Source organism: Chiloscyllium punctatum, chromosome 17 (assembly GCF_047496795.1).
Source record: "Chiloscyllium punctatum isolate Juve2018m chromosome 17, sChiPun1.3, whole genome shotgun sequence".
Lineage (NCBI taxonomy): Eukaryota > Metazoa > Chordata > Chondrichthyes > Orectolobiformes > Hemiscylliidae > Chiloscyllium > Chiloscyllium punctatum.
Genome location: NC_092755.1, coordinates 69,279,809 through 69,297,408, shown reverse-complemented (window position 1 = coordinate 69,297,408; position 17,600 = coordinate 69,279,809). Strand labels below are relative to the sequence as shown.

The following is a 17,600-nucleotide window of genomic DNA, read 5'->3' as shown; positions in this document are numbered from 1 at the left end:
CTTTGTTCCACATCAGCCCAGCAAAAGGAAAAGTCAAGGATATCATAGATGCCAAAATACTTTATTTACATCTTAAATAATGTATATATGTATCTATGTTTCATAAACAATTTAAATAAAGGCTTTACTTAGACAAAGTGCAATTTCAATTCACAAACATCTCATCGGCCCATTGGGTTATTGTCCAATGAAATTGCTAACACTGGTCTTTTATTCTAATCCTTAGTGATTTTAATTTCTCAAGTGCAAGATTTTAATTAAAAAGTATAGAAATTATAAAACAAAAACAATTTCTCATAATGATGGCAAATTATAGTTTGAAGGAATGGGATTCAGTTTTTAAATCAATCAACATAATTCAACACATCTAACACTCCAGGTATACCAGCAACTGGATACAATGCATTAATAATCTGCTGACCGACATCTTTCTTAACATCAGGATATCCAAAACATTTTTAAGATGGTTATGTAGCTTTTGAAAAGAAATTATCGGACTCAGCAATCGTTCATTGTGTTGTTTGGCTTGGAGCTATTAGTCATACCAGACTCCAGCTTCACTACATGTTGCAATTTCTGCAAGTACGAGACTAATTGGAACAACGGGGTGATTTTTTTTCCCCTCAATCTTCTGCAGTCCCAATGAAGTTATGGCAATGGCCCAGTTCAGAACATGACCAGTTTAAATCACATCCTGTACCTGGATATAACCCAGAATACCTAAATAGATTGTGGGTTTTTTTTGCAGCTTTTATTCTGCAGATCCAAACTGTTAAGCAACCAACATTACAAATGCAAACACGCATGGCTGGTTCAGGATCTCATGATAAAGCCAAGCAAAAAACAGCCTAACATGCACAACCCTTCAGTAAAGAACTTGACAAGTTTCTGAACTAAAGGAATCAATATTGACTAAAATTTAGACTGTTGTCGATCCCAGCAACTCATGTCATTAAACAGCATGGAATAATGAGAGTTTAACTTTTAATTAGAATTGTTTGTGTATAATGTGAATGGTTTGGATTAGCTTCAGGTAAACCTTTATCCACAGAGTGATCGGTTGTTGCAATTAGCAGTAAGTCAAGAGTCATTTCTGTGCACTTTCCAATGAAACGAATAAATGGTCTTACATCTCCCTCATTGGCCAAGTCTAGTGCACTATAATACTCGGCCCTTTGTTCCTTGCGGATAGTGACAGGTGGGTAACCTGCTTGCATTAGGATTAGATTCATAAGTAATCGCGCTGTCCTTCCATTTCCATCTATAAAGGGATGGATGTAGACAAGTTTATAATGTGCAAGGGCTGCAATTTCAACAGGATGTAGACTCATGGCTTCTTCAGAATTCAACCACTGAACCAGCTCCTGCATTTGTTTCTTTACATCCCTTGGATGGGGAGGAATGTGGTGACCCACAAAGACTTGATTGGTCCGAAATCTTCCAGCTTCTACAGGGTCAACATAACCTAAAACTCTTTTGTGAATCTGTAAAATATCATCAATATTAACAGATCCAATTCTGGATACTAAAGACTTGTTGAGATATTTCATGGCTGCATCAACCCCGATAACTTCATTCTGTTCCATCAGGCTTTTCCCAGGCACAGCATATCTAGTTTCTATGATGTGCCTTATTTCAGACAGTGTCAGTGTATTCCCCTCAATTGCCACGGTGTGATAAATATGATGGTAATAACTTTCTTCCATTACACGGTGCAGTGCTGCATTCCCTTTGGGTATAGCCATCAGTTTTTTAACTTTCCGGTCAAGAATACTAAATTGTTTTTGGTCAATTTCTTCCACCAATGGTAATGTCCTATCACGGTTGACCAATGCCTTCTCATCACATGGAGAAATGGTTAAAGCTTTTGTATATAAATGGTCAGCCTGAATAACATCCTTGTCTTCTTCCATGAAAACACCCAATTCATTTAAAGCGTCTACATAATTAGGGTCCATGTTGAGGGCATGCATGAATAGCCTGTATGCCTTCTCACGCTTTCCCAAACGTTTCATCTCCAGAGCCTGGTGCAGAGCAGCTTTAGCTTCCAACTGGATTTCTGAAATTAAAAATCAGTTTCTAATTTAAATGGAGCAAAATGTACCATATAGTCCAGTAATGGATGAGATTTGTGGTCATTTGTAATTACTACGCAGGATAATCAAATCTTCAGCCAACTGTAACCCATTATGTCAAATGTCACAGACTGACTGCAAAATGGACTTTTGTTCTGGATTTCTGTATCCAGTTACTTTGAAACAAGTCACCTATCAGTCAATGAATATTAAAAGTTTGGCAGAACAGACAGCACACTCGCATTCCTGGATGTCACAGTCGAAAGAACGGACAACGGAGAACTACGTATACAGAAAACTGACAAACACTGACCAAATACTTAACTATACCAGCAACCATCCCAACACACACAAACGAAGCTGTATCCGAACACTATTCCAATGAGCCACATCACACTGCAGCACAGACGAACTTCGTAAAACAGAGGAGAACCACCTATACAACGTATTCAAGAAGAACGGATACTCAAAAAATACAGTCTGCAGGTTCCTCAAGAACAAACCATGACAAGCAGACCAAACACAGCCAGAAACCCTAACCACCTTACCATACATCAAAGAAGTTTCAGAAATGACAGCCAGACTACTAAGACCACTCGGAATCCTAGAAGCACACAAACCCACCAACACTCTCAAACAAAAACTAACAAACTTAAAAGACCCAGTACATCCCATGGATAAAACCAACGTCATCTACAAAAATTCCATGCAAGGACTGCCAGAAACACTACATAAGACAAACAGTAAGAAAGTTAGCCACCAGGATACACGAACACCAGCTAGCCACAAAAAGACACGACTCTCTCTCCCTCTTAGCCCTACACACAGATGAAAAAAACCACCATTTCGACTGGGACAACACATCTATCCTGGGACAGGCTAAGCAAAGATATGCGAGGGAATTCCTAGAGGCCTGGCACTCCAACCACAACGCCATAAACAAACACACAGATCTAGATACCATCTATCAACCCCTCAGAAAATGAACAGGAAATGACATCACCACAAACCCCAGGAACCCTATCCAGGAGAAAGATATAAATAGAAAGCAGGTGACAACAGCTTCGCTTCACTTGGAGGTCGCCACTGATGATGTTACCTAGCCAGGTAATGAAACGTCTGGATATCAAACCTACAACTCAGCGAACAAACCTACACCCTAAACCTCAACCTGAGCTACAAACCTTCACAAACCTTGCAGCTGGATAATTCTCTAACATCATTCATTTCTGCTCCTGTCTAAACCTTGAAAGAGTAAGCCACAGACCTTTGAATCTACAGACCAATGTACCTTCTAATTTATTTTTGTCATGCGATGGCAACATATTTATGCGTGTGGGCCTTTAAAATAGTTTGTGTAGTAACCTGGGCCAACATGTGCATGCCAATTTTTGACAATTCGAATGGCTGCCTGGTCAGCCAACATCTGTCATTCTCCATAAACCTGCAAATTCAGAATGTAGTTTGTACTAATTACCATTCAGACTGTGCCTGCTCACCCAGACTGACTCCCACTACCCAAATGTTAAAATTCCCACTGTTTGATCACTGCCATAATTATACTCTTAAGACAAAAAGAACAGATATACTGGAATCCAAAGCAGACAGGCAGGAAACTGGATCAACATAGTAAGCCAGGGAGTATCGGGAGGTGGAGAAGTTGATGTTTTAGGTGTGACCCTACTTCAGGACTTTGGGGGGGGGGGGGGGGTGGTGGTGGTGGTGCACGGTGAAGTGGAGATAGGTGAAGACTAGTAGACAGTACAACCTTATCATAGTCCTTCCGAGGTAAGCTAACCCCTCCAGCTCCATAACCCTTTGAGAATGCAACCTCCAATGCTAGTCTGGCAACTAAAGTCTTCACCTATCCTGAGTTGGAGAATTCCATTCCTAAACCTTGTCTTCTGTTTATCCTCCTTTAAGTGTCCCCTTAAAAAAATACAACTGAGCAAGCTTTGGGTCACCTCTGACTCAGTGTTAATTTTGTGGTCTGCTGCTGGAATGTTTTACTGCATTCGAGGTGTGGACCAGAAAAGGTGAGGAGGAGATTCACCTAGATGTTGGCTGGGCAGGAGTGATACAGTCTACTACAAATTCCTCTCAGCAAAGAAAACTGAGACACCTGAATGAAGTGTGCAAAGTTATGAGGGGCAGAGTGTGGATAGGGAGAAACTTTTCTCTCAGCATAGGGCTCAGGAGACACAGTTTTAAAGTAAGGAACTGGTAGTTGACAGGGGATTGGAAGAAAAAATAAAGTCATACTATAGGCACCTGGAGCTCACTGCCTAAAAGGGTAGCAGAGACCGGAAACCTCAAAACATTTATGTAGTATTTAAATAAACTTCTCACACGCCACTGCATATGAGGCGACAAGCCAAGGGGCCTGCTATTTAAAAAAAAAATCTACGTCTCTCTCAACGCTAGTTGTTGCTGGGGAAAGTGAAGTAGTTTTAAGAAGTTGCTGAGGATCCAGATACTAATGGCCACAACAAGAAGAAGGGGAACGCTGGAGGCTGTGGCAACTGCCCAGTATGATGCCCCAAAACCTTCTATGCAGCTCAAAAACAAAAGTTAAAAATCACAACACCAGGTTATAGTCCAGCAGGTTTATTTGGAAGCACTAGCTTTTGGGAGATGTTTGCAGGTAAAGGGTCGGCTGAAAAATGGGAAGCCTTCAGAAATGAGATAACGAGAATCCAGAGAAAGTATATTCCTGTTAGGGTGAAAGGAAAGGCTGGTAGGTATAGAGAATGCTGGATGAATAAAGACATTGAGGGTTTGGTTAAGAAAAAGAAGGAATCATATGTAAGGTATAGACAGGATAGATCAAGTGAATCCTGAGAAGAGTATAAGGGAAGTAGGAGTATACTTAAGAAGAAATCAGGAGGGCAAATAAGGTTAAAGAGAATCCAAAGAGTTTTTACAAATACATTAAGGACAAAAGGATAACTAGGGAGAGAATAGGGCCCCTCAAAGACCACCAAGACAGCCTTTGTGTGGAGCTGCAGAAAATGGGGGAGATACAAAATGAGTATTTTGCATCAGTATTTACTGTGGAAATGGATATGGAAGATATGATTGTAGGGAAATAGATGGTGACATCTGGCAAAATGTCCCTATTACAGAGAAGGAAGTGCTGGATGTCTTGAAATGGGTAAAAGTGTATAAATCCCCAGGACCAGATCAGGTGTACCCCAGAACACTGTGGGAAGCTAGAGAAGTGATTGCTGGGCCTCTTGCTGAGATATTTATATCATTGATAGTCACAGGTGAGGTGCAGGAAGACTAGAGATTGGTTAACGTGGTGCAACTGTTTACGAAGGGTGGTAAGGACAAGCCAGGGAACTATAGATCAGTGAGCCTGACATTGGCAGTGGGCAAGCTGTTGGAGGGAATCCTGAGGGACAGGATGTACATGTATTTGGAAAGGCAAGGACTGATTAGGTCAACATGACTTTGTGTGTGGGAAATCATGTCTCACAAACTTGATTGAGTTTTTTGAGGAAGCAAGAAAGAGGATTGATGAGGGCAGAATAGTAGATGTGATCTATATGGACTTCAGTAAGGCGTTCAACAAGGTTCCACATGGGAGACTGATTACCAAGGTTAGATCTCACGGAATACAGGGAGAACTAACCATTTGGATACAGAATTAGATCAAAAGTAGAAGACAGAGGGTGGTGGTGGAGGGTTGTTTTTCAAACTGGAGGCCTGCGAACAGTGGAGTGCCACAAGGATTGGTGCTGGGTCCTCTACATTTTGCCATTTAGATAAATGATTTGGATGCGAGCATAAGAGGTACAGTTAGTAAGTTTGCAGATGACACCAAAATTGGAGGTGTAGTGGACAGCGAAGAGGGTTACCTCAGATTACAACAGGATCTGGACCAGACGGGCCAATGGGCTGAGAAGTGGCAGATGGAGTTTAATTCAGATAACTGTGAGGTGCTGCATTTTGGGAAAGCAAATCTTAGCAGGACTTATACACATAATGGTAAGGTCCTAGGGAGTGTTGCTGAACAAAGAGACCTTGGAGTGCAAGTTCATAGCTCCTTGAAAGCAGAGTCGCAGGTAGATAGGATAATGAAGGCGGCGTTTGGTATGCTTTCCTTTATTGGTCACAATATTGAGTACAGGAGTTGGGAAGTCATGTTGCGGCTGTACAAGACATTAGTTTTGCCACTGTTGGAATACTGTGTGCAATTCTGGTCTCCTTCCTATTGGAAAGATGTTGTGAAACTTGAAAGGGTTCTGAAAAGATTTACAAGGATGTTGCCAGGGTTGGAGGATCTGAGCTACGGGGAGAGGCTGAACAGGCTGGGGCTGTTTTCCCTGGAGCATCGGAGGCTGAGGGGTGACCTTAAAGAGGTTTACAAAATTATGAGGGGAATGGATAGGATAAATAGACAAAGTCTTTTCCCCGGGTTTGGGGAGTCCAGAACTAGAGGGACATAGGTTTAGGGTGAGAGGGGAAAGATATAAAAGAGACCTAAGTCTGTTTTACTCTGAACCCAGGGTGACACGCTGCAGCTCCCCATTAAGATCACAGCAGGAGACTGCAGATCCTTATGAACATGAGACTGTAGATCTGCACTTAGATCTCCTTCCCATCTGTGTGAGTGTCTCTATGTGTGTCTGAGTGTTAGTGTCCCTCTACTCGGTCTCTGCCCCCTCATAAACCTCGGACCCCCCCCCACCCGCCCGGGAGGGTGCGTGGCCAGGCCAGGCCAGGCCGCCTCTGTCGCTCCTTACCCGGTCCCGCTTTCTGCCTGAGGGCCCAGGCCTCCTCCAGCTGGCTCAGCTCCACTCCGCTATAGCTCAGGCTCAGCCCGGTGCTCGGATCGCCGTCTATGACCACCTCCCACAGGCGCCGTCGCAGTGACCACAAACCGTCCCGGAGCTGGGGGAGAAGCACAGCGGTCAGCGAGCCGAGCAGCACGGCTCCCGCTGCTGCCGACAGGCGCCTGCCGCCCAGGCCCATGGCGACCGCTCTCTCAGAAACCGCGGCCGCCGGCTCCCGGACCCTCCTCTCACCCCCACCTACGCCCTCCCTGCTCCGTCATTGGTCCGCCCATGAGACTTTCCCCCATCACCTATTGGGTGGCACGTCCGTCAATCATTATCCTGGCCAATACACAACGGCAACGTCTCCATCCCTCAGCCAATCAAATAATGAGCCACTGCGCATGTCCGAGTGACCCACGTGATGTCAACAACGCCTTTGCTACACCTGAGTTGGAGCAGATGGTACTTTTAAACAAAGTTAAAAATCGCACAACTCCAGGTTTATTTGGAAGCACTAGCTTTCGAGGCGCTGCCTCTTCATGAGATAGTGGTCTGATGATCCACCTCATGAAGAGGCTGCGTTCTGAAAGCTAGTGCTTCCAAATAAACCTGTTGAACTATCACCTGGTGTTGTGTGATTTGTAACTTTGCAACAGCTGGTCACAATCCCTGTGTGGGATATAGGTAAATTAATGTTACTTCTGCAATTCCATTTTACAAAGTAAAATGAACTCACACCAGTGTGTAATTGTTTTAGCCACGAGCTGAGTCAACAAGAATGGAAACGATGTGGAGGAAATATATAATTGTTTTTGTATTAGCTAAAATTGTATGCCAGAATGAAATGTGCCAGCAAAACAATGGTAGACATTACGGGCAAATAGATAAGATGTTGTGAGGGGATGAAGTTAAGCTAGATACGCCTGTACAAACAGTAGGTATAAACATCTGCTTCCCACTTGTACAAATACACAGGAACAAACCCCAATTAAAAGGGTCATAGGGATCGGAACAGCCTCGGGAAAGGCACAGATGGAGGGGGTAGATAATGATGAAGAAAGAATATGCCTAACAATGACCTACGGCAGGATGAGGTCAAACGGCCTTGTGAGGTCAGAAATAAGCATTTTGTCACAGACAAGGCCGGATAAGGCAAGAGATAAACAGGGGTAATGGGAGCCAGTCTTAGGGAAGTGGACGATATAAGCAGGGGAGGAGCGATGTAAAACAAAAGACATCAAATCATATAAATATTATGTATGAATTGAACTTGGTGTGTGTATGTCCTCTACCTTATAGGCACTGGACATCTCACCCACTTGCAAGTGTAAAATAAAGGACACTGCTGATTCAGAATTTGTCTCGGACTGCAATTATTGAGGTGTGTGAGCTTTCTCACAATTGGGGGCTGTCTGGGATGTTCTTCCATCGCCGGGGGGAGTGGCTGGCCTTGGACACTGGGAAGACGCATCCCGTTCCCCATTGAGGAACGGTCTCGTGTCCCGGTTTGGTCCGCTCCCTTGGGCGACTGGTATGACTCCCACAAGAGAGACATCTGAATCAGACAGTGAAAGGAGGTCGATAGAAAATACAGCACAAAGGGGCCAGGCAACTCTGTGCACAGACCAAGGTAAGAAACCTGACTTTTAAGTATTGCCTTGGTGGCCGGGATTGAGTTTTAGTAGTTAATAAGGGACTAACGAAGGAACTCAATATGGGTTGTGCCGTGGGTAAGAAAAAAGCCTCCGGGAAAACAAAAGAAGGAAAAAGCAATGGAAATGGAGGCGGGGTCCCTTACAACATACCTCCAGAAAGTCCTTTGGGGAGGATGTTGTGGAATTGGTAAAATAATACTTGTACAAGGGGTAAAGATGATTAAATATTGTTGCTTCGTATGGACTAAGGAATCCATTCTTCGTCCCGCCTCTTCTGGCCAAAATACAGGTCGGACAAAGACTGGGTTTGACAAATAAATTCAGATATTTACAATGAGTGAGAGAGAGAGAGAGAGAGAATGAAAAGAGCTGTACAGCTGGTAGAAAGTTTAACCCTTTGTGATTTGGTTTGAATGCACATTTGTTTGTTGGTGATTGAATGTTTGCGTTTTATTCCCTGGAGCTTGATTTCCGGGACTGTTTTGAATCTGATTTTTATTATGGAAACTTAACATGATTTCTTTTAAGGTTAAGGATTCTATAGAGATTATGGTAAAAAAAAGAATGATACCTCCTGTTCTTCTTACAGGTCATGACTGCCTTACTATCAGTTTCTAACTAATCTCTTTTATCTTTACATAAAAGCGATTTATGGAGGACAGTTGAAGTTTCAGTTCAACATTAGATTGTAGTAAAAACAAAATTCTATGGTTAATATCTGTGACCTTGGATTCGGCCATTGTTTATGCATTAGAAGTTTTTTTTAACTAGAATAGACAAATTCTTTTAAGGCAGCTCTGATTATTTCATGACCTGTCATATTGTAATTGAGCAATGATTGGTCAGGACTACTTAAGAAAACTAATTTTGGATTTAAATTAAGGGACTAAAACTGGGTGATTACAGTGGATTTCAAAATTGGGAACTGTATGCATTTTACATTTTAAATATTAAATACCGAATAAATGAACGTAAATATATAAATATATTTACAAGTTTGGAACAGGCTTTAAAGTTAGTCAAGCATGAATTGATGAATTGGTGTTTGAAGTTATGGGGAGCTAGAAATATTGCAATATTTCTTTAAAAAAGAAAAAGGGGAAGAACGCAATGACTTATCCCCTTCGGGAGGTACCAATAGGGGACAAAGAGATTGGGTTTGTTAATGTCCCCCTCAGCAGTGGGGAGGTCAGAACATTTAAAAAAGAAATGAAGGTCCTGGTTGAGGATCCGGTAGGGTTGTCTGAACAAACTGATCAATATTTGGGGCCCAGTCTGTGTACATGGGCTGAGTTAATGTCTATTTTGAATATACTATTGACTGGGGAAGAAAGGGGACTTATATGGGGAGCAGCCATTAAAATATGGGACAGGGAACACCCCATTGGAGATGGGGATGCTGGACAGGGAGAGGTGAAGTTTCCCCTCAGAGACCCCCAGTGGGAAAATCAAAATCCAGAGCATAGAGAAGAAATGAAGGAATTGAAAGACCTGATTCTAAAAGGAATAAGAGAGGCAGTTCCGAAGTCACAGAATTTGACTAAAGCCTTTGAAGTTAGACAGGAGAAAGGTGAGACTCCCTCAGCTTTCTTGCAAAGATTAAGAGATTCAATGCAGAAATATTCTGGAATGAACCCTGAGGACCCAGTGGCACAGGGTCTTTTGTGACAAAGGAATGGCCAGACATACAGAGAAAGATACAGAAGATAGAAGGATAGAGTGAAAAGCCATTAGATGAATTGTTAAGAGAGGCACAGAAAGTGTTTGTAAAGAGAGAGGATGAGAGACAGAAACAGAAGGTGAAAATGATGGTAGCTGCGGTTGATGAGGTAGTTAAGAAAAGAATGGAACAAATAGTGAGCAACCGGAGGGTGGGTGGCAGCATGTCCGACAGAGAGGACAAGGGGGAGCGTTTGATAGAGGGTTCGAGCGATAGGGACAGAGCTGGAGGTCTCCACAGGCAGGATGCTATTATTGCGGAAAGATAGGGCACTTTAAGCGGGAGTGTCCTGCTCTGAAAAGGGAAGAGAGGGCAATTCCGCTTATGAATTTTGATGAAGAATAGGGGTGTCAGGGGTTCCTGCCCTCGGGGGCCCACCAGGAACCCTTGATAAACCTGAAGGTGGGACCCTGTAGGGAAGAGGTAGTCTTCCTAGTAGATACGGGGGCAGCACGGTCATCGCTGAATTTTAAACCAAAGAAAGTAGGAATGTCAACACGGTCAATTACTGTTTCGGGGGTAAAAGGGGAAGGCTTTACTGTTCCAGTATTTGAACGTATGATGATAGAAGGTCCTAAGGATAGGATCACAGGGGAACTGTTGTATATCCCTGATATAGGAAGTAACTTACTAGGGAGAGACTTAATTATCCTCTTAGAACTGGGGATTGGAATTCAGGAAAAAGAATTAGTTGTACAAATGGCAATGTTGACAGAGGATGTGGAGAGAAAGATAGACCCTATTGTATGGGCTAGGGAAGGGAATTGTGGAAAACTACAGATCCCTCCCCTTGAAGTAAATATTTAAAAAAAAGGAAAGGGGATGTTGTCTGTGAGCGACAATATCCCATTTCCATAGAAGGTAAACGAGGACTGCAGCCAGTAATTGAGGGACTGATTAGAGATGGACTGTTGGAACCATGTATGTCTCCTTATAATACCCCAATACTACCAGTGCGGAAATCTGATGGAACTTATCGATTGGTGCAGGATTTGAGAACATTGAATCGAATAGTACAGATCAGGCACCCAGTGGTGCCAAACCCCTATACGTTATTAAGTAAGATCCCTCATGACCACAAATGGTTTAATGTGATAGATTTAAAGGATGCCTTTTAGGCTTGTCCCTTGGCAGAGGAAGGTAGGAATTTGTTTGCCTTTGAGTGGTAAGACCCTAAGACAGGACAGAAACAGTAATACCGGTGGACTGTGCTCCCCCAGGGGTTTACGGAATCCCCGGATTTATTTGGACAGATGTTAGAACAAATATTGAAGAAATTTAGCAGCCTCAAGGGGACTACCCTGTTGCAGTATGTAGACGACATCTTAGTAACAGGAAAAAGAAGAGAAAGAGTCGTAGAAGCCACTAACAAATTATTGAATTTCCTGGGCCAGCAGGGACTGAGGGTATCTAAAAACAAACTACAATATGTGGAGCAAGAAGTGAAAACTTGGGGCATTTAGTTAGTGAGGGAAAGCGAAAGATAAGCCCGGAACGGATAGAGGGAACAGTGGGGATGCCGCTGCCCAGCACTAAACGGGAGTTACGCAAATCTTTGGGTCTCACGGGTTATTGCAGATTGTGGATTGACGAATGGAGAATTGCCAAATCCTGAAACTAAAGATTTGTTTTTAAAGAAGTATATACTGGGCTTGTCCTCCTCTTTGACTTTCCTCAGGAAAGAGGGTTTATTGGCACAGACTCCACCCCTTGAATTCACCGTTCATTCCATCCAGCCGGGCGATTGGATCTTAGTAAAATCATAGACAGAGACTAAATTGCAGCCGGACTGGGAAGGGCCGTACTAGGCTCTTTTGACTACCGAAACGGCAATAAGGACGGCAGAGAAAGGCTGGACTCATTACAGTCGGATCAAAGAGCCAGTGGACCCTCCCGTGGAGGAAGAAATCTGGACAGCCGAATCAACGCAAGATCCGCTGAAACTCAGACTAAAGAGACTTTGATTAACTAATTATACAGTGGCGACGCGAGCGCGGGATTATTTCTGTAAGATTGTATATTAAGTCTTTTTGTGCTTCAGCATGATGTTTAGAATACTAGGAATGCTGCTAGAATTATGATGCTAGCCCTTTTAGTATTGGGATTTCGTCAAATATCATTTTCATATGTATTATTAACGGTTCCTGAATCTGATAATCCACAAGTAAATAGACGCTGATGTATGCAGCTTAGTAAATTGTGGGGATGTAGATAATCAGAGACAGTACTGCAGCTCTGAGATACATCTTAAGTCCTATGGGGATGGCCTTGGGGATGGTACTTAGTATAATGGTCTCGTCACAGTACACCGGGCCCCCTTCCGACCAGCTCGTGATTGTCCTGATAAAAAGTGTAACCCAATATACCTAATGATAAGGAAAACCACATGGCATGAAACAATCCTGGGGGGGAGGGGCACCTATGAGATACAATGAAATGAAACGTTTGGGATAGAAATGAAAGCAAATGGGAAGGATTTCTTGGGCTATTGTTTTTGAATTAGCGTAGGATGGGGAAAACGGGTAGAACTACTGGGTAATAAGATACAACCTTTCACCCCTCCCGCTGATCTTAAAGTAGTAAAATTTATAGAGGGAAAGGACTTGAAACAGACCATTGAAATAGAAACTGGGTACGGGGATGCAAATGCCTGGGTTGAATGGGTAAAGGATACTGTAAAAAGTCTGAACAAAAGCAATTGCTATGCATGTGCCTCCGGTAGGCCAGTGGCCCAGGTAGTTTCCTTTCCGCTCGGGTGGAAGTGAGACAGGAAGGACATGAAATGTATGAGAGCCTTGTATCAGGATGAGACTGCATGGAATGATAGGAATTGTACCTCCCTATCTCTGATGTTCCCTCCCTTGGAGAAGAAAGATGCAAAAGCTCCCCCCATATTTTCCACCGCAGTTGGAAATCACACATCGTGTGTGCGTAGACGAGGTACAAGTCGGTTGAGAGATTTGGGGGAGCTGAAAGTATGTACAGAGATTAAGAATGTTACCGAAACGGAGAAGGGAGGGAACTACTCAGCACTAAAGGTTCCCCGAGCGGATCTGTGGTGGTACTGTGGAGGCAAAATATTGAGACCCACCCTGTCTCCGGATTGGAGAGGGATATGTGCAATTGTACAATTGGCAATTCCATTTACCCTGGCATTTGAGAAGGAAAAGATAGTAGAGAAAAGTGGAAGGGGTAAGAGATTACTGTTAGACACTTCTTTCGATGACAAGATTTATCTCGATTCGGTAGGAGTCCCTAGGGGGGTACCTGATTAATTCAAGGCTCGTAACCAGATTGCAGCAGGCTTTGAGCCAGCTCTCTTTTGGTGGGTAACAATTAATAAAAATGTAGATTGGATAAATTACATTTTCTATAATCAACAACGATTTATAAATTATACAAGAGATGCGGATAAAGGAATATCAGAACAGCTTGATGCGACAAGTAGGATGGCATGGGAAAACAGAATGGCCCTTGATATGATTTTAGCAGAAAAGGGTGTGTGTGTGTGTGTGTGTGATGTTAGGAGGAAGCTGTTGTACCTTTATTCCTAATAACACTGCACCTGATGGTTCAATTACTCGGGCCTTAAGGGGATTGACTACCTTAGCAGAGGAATTGGCTGAGAATTCAGGAGTAGACACATCTCTCACAGGATGGTTTGAGTCCTGGTTTGGAAGATAGAAGGGGGTGGTGGTTTCTATCCTTACTTCCCTGATAGTAGTGGTCGGGGTATAGGTGGCCATTGGCTGTTGTATCATACCCTGTATACGAGAGCTCACCCAAAGACTGATTGAAAAAGCCTTGATGAAACAGGTGCCCCTAAAAGAAAAATGCAGAAGATAACAAATGGTAATTAAAGAAAAGGGGGAAATTGTGGGATATAGGTAAATTAATGTTACTTCTGCAATTCTGCAATTCCATTTTACAAAGTAAAATGAACTCACACCAGTGTGTAATTGTTTTAGCCACGAGCTGAGTCAACAAGAATGGAAACGATGTGGAGGAAATATATAATTGTTTTTGTATTAGCTAAAATTGTATGTCAGAATGAGATGTGCCAGTAAAACAATGGTAAACATTACGGGCAAATAGATAAGATGTTGTGAGGGGATGAAGTTAAGCTAGATACGCCTGTACAAACAGTAGGTATAAACATCTGCTTCCCACTTTTACAAAAACACAGGAATAAACCCCAATTAAAAGGGTCATAGGGATCAGAACAGCCTCAGGAAAGGCATAGATGGAGGGGGTAGATAATGATGAAGAAAGAATATACCTAACAATGACCTACGGCAGGATGAGGTCAAACAGGCTTGTGAGGCCAGAAATAAGCATTTTGTCACAGACAAGGCCGGATAAGGCAAGAGATAAACAGGGGTAATGGGAGCCGGTCTTAGGGAAGTGGACGATGTAAGCAGGGGAGGAGCGATGTAAAACAAAAGACATCAAATCATATAAATATTATGTATGAATTGAACTTGGTGTGTATATGTCCTCTACCTTATAGGCACTGGACATCTCACCCACTTGCAAGTGTAAAATAAAGGACACTGCTGATTCAGATTTTGTCTCGGACTGCAATTATTGAGGTGTGTGAGCTTTGTTTCTCACACCTGGGACAGGCAGACACACTGCAGCTCCCCACTGAACCCAGAGTGACATGCTGCAGCTCCCCATTAAGATCAGAGCAGGAGACTGCAGATCTGCTCTGAACAAACCAGAGCAGGAAATCTGTAGATCACCAAGTGGACAACCCAGAGCAGAAGACTACAGATCATCATTGAATAGAGACATATTACTGTCGCAAAGAAATGATCAAATCAAAAAGGAGGATTTGAGTACCTCCCAGGCTTATAAGTAGATGAGTCTCAAAGGTCAAATGAAAGGTATCCTGGGTTGTTAAATGAAGCAAAGAAGGACAGAGCAGTGGCAATTCCTCCCTGGCCACAGGAAGGTTGCTGGAGGACTGGAGGACAGCCAATATTGTACTGTTATTCAAGAAAGGACCAAAGGTTAAATTGGGAAACTACAGGCCAGTGGTGGGGGAAACTATTGGATGCAATTCTGAAGGACAGAATTACAGTAATCGATGGATCAAAAACAGTCAGTAGGGCTCTGCTAAGAGAGGTCACGTCTGAACAACTAGATTGAATTTTTTTGAAGAGGTGATCAGGTGTGTAGAAGAGGGCAATGCTTTTGGTGTAGTCTGCTTGAACTTTAGCAAGCTTTTTGAAAAGCTTCCTCATGTGAAACTGATAACAAAGCTAAGAGCCCATGGGATCCAAGGAAATTTGGTAAATTGGACCCAGAATTGGCTGCATGACAGGAAATAGAGGATGATGGTTGAGGGATTTTTTTTCCCAACTGGGGTCAGTGTTGGAACCCTTGCTGTTTGTGATTTATAAAAATGATTTAGACTTGAATGCACGATGGTTGGTCAGTAAATTCACAGGTGATAAAAAAATGTTGGGATGGTAAATAGTAAGGAGGATCGCCTTGGATTACAGGAGGATGAGGACAAGCTGGTCAGTGACAAATGGATTCAATTTGGATAAATGTGAGGTGATGCGCTTGGACAAGAGAAACAAGGCAAGAGATTACATAATCAACAGTAGGACCATGAGAAGCACAGAGAGTCCGAAAAACTTTAATATACATTGGTCCCTAAAAGGTACAGGGCAAGTGGATAATGTGGTTAAGACAACAAATGGCATACTCGCTTTTATTAGCTGAGGTTTGGAGTTTAAGAGCAAAGAGGTTATGCTGGAACTGAATAAAATGTCAGTCAGACCTCAGCTATTGTAATTTTGGAATTCATATTTTTAGAGGGATTACAATGGGGATGGTGCAGAGGAGATTCACCAAGATATTGCCTGGGCTGGAGAGTTTTAGTTACAATGAGAGATTGAATAGACTGGTGTTGTTTTCCTGAGAAGAGATTGAGAAAGGACATTCCTGAAATGTAAAAAATTGAGGAGTATGGATAGTGTAGACAGGAAGAAACTTTACTCCGTAATGGAGGAATAAACCAGGGGATTTGGATTTAAGGTTAGGAATAGGGGATGTGAGGAAAAACATTTTCACCCAGAGGATGGTAGGAATCTGGATCTCACTGCCTGTGAGGATGGCCTGATAACATTTACAAAGTATTTAAGATATGCACTTGTGATGCCAAGGTATACAAGACAATGGACCAAGTACTGGAAAATGGGATTACGGTAATTAGGTGGTTGTTTTCAACTGGCACAGACAATGGGCCAAAGGATCATTTTCTGGGCTGGGAAGGAGGGAGTGAGGGAAGAGAAGGAAGGGAGAAGAAGGGAAGAGGAGGAATGGAGAAGGAAGAAAGAGGTGGAAGAATCACCTGGATGAGCGCAGCTCCAACAACAATCCTCAGTTAAGAAAAGGAAAGATGTTGGAGATGCATTGTGAAAGATCTTTTGCTCAGGGCACCCTCACCATCTGTTTCATTAGCACCTCCAACCCCTTTGTCAAAGGAATGAAAACTGTAATTTATCAGCCCCCATCAGCACCAAAGATTATTCATATTGATCTTAACTTTGTTTCTTTCTCCATATATGCTGCTACACCAGGTGATTATTTCCATTTTTAAAAAAAAATTCCAACATTTTACTTTTGTATAAAAAATGAAATCTTTTCATCAGTCCCATGGTGTTTTATTCAGTGATCACTTCTCTATGTCCAGCTCAAGCCACTGAAGGTTATCCATTCATCAACAGCAGATGCCACCAGTCATACAAAAGTCTTAAAAAAAAAAGGAGCTCAAAGAAAATTGCTGCAATTTTACTGCTAACTGGAAACAGTGAACTATCATGCATTAGAAAACATACAAGTGCAACTCATGCTACACAAAACAATGATGTGGAGGTGCCAGTGTTGAACTGGGGTGAACAAAGTTAAAAATCACAAAGTTATAACATGGTGCTGTGTGGTATTTAACTTTTTACACAAAACTAAATGAAGTTACAAAAGCAAGGTACAGATAAAAAGTTGGAAACAAGTGTAAGTTTGCTTCACCTAGTTGACATTGCCACTGTTCTTTCATCACATCCTTTATCTTTCTGTGGTCCTAAGGGAAGAGTACTAAACTGGACCAAGGCCAATTATATCAAAATTAGGCAGGAACTGGGAAATGTGGATTGGATACAGCTATTTGAAGAGAAGTCCACATTTGATGTAAGGGAGGCTTTCAAAGATAGATTAAAGATAGTGCAGGATAGGCATGTCCTGTTAAAAACAAAGGATAGTAAAGGCAAAATTTGTGAACATGGGATGACAGGAGAAATTGTAAGATTAGCCAGGACGAAAAGGAAAGTGTACATAAGGTCCAGGCAACTAAGAA

The 17,600-nt window shown here is 42.5% G+C and overlaps 1 protein-coding gene across 1 annotated transcript; it reads right to left on the bottom strand.

Moving 5' to 3' along the window:
* Positions 1-101: 101 nt before the first annotated feature.
* On the bottom strand, positions 102-7,092 carry ficd (FIC domain protein adenylyltransferase). Its single transcript, XM_072587390.1, has 2 exons — positions 6,827-7,092; positions 102-2,059 (listed from the first exon to the last, which is right to left on the bottom strand). Exons 1-2 carry the CDS (start codon positions 7,053-7,055, stop codon positions 978-980), a joined length of 1,311 nt encoding a protein of 436 aa, XP_072443491.1. The 5' UTR covers positions 7,056-7,092; the 3' UTR covers positions 102-977.
* Positions 7,093-17,600: the final 10,508 nt, after the last annotated feature.

Coding starts and splice junctions, on each gene's coding strand:
- ficd (XM_072587390.1), bottom strand. CDS start 7,055: ATGGGCCTGGGCGGCAGGCGCCTGTCGGCAGCAGCGGGAGCCGTGCTG. Junction 2,060..6,826: donor CAGGCAGAAAGCGGGACCGG/GTAAGGAGCGAC, acceptor TTTTAATTTCAG/AAATCCAGTTGGAAGCTAAA.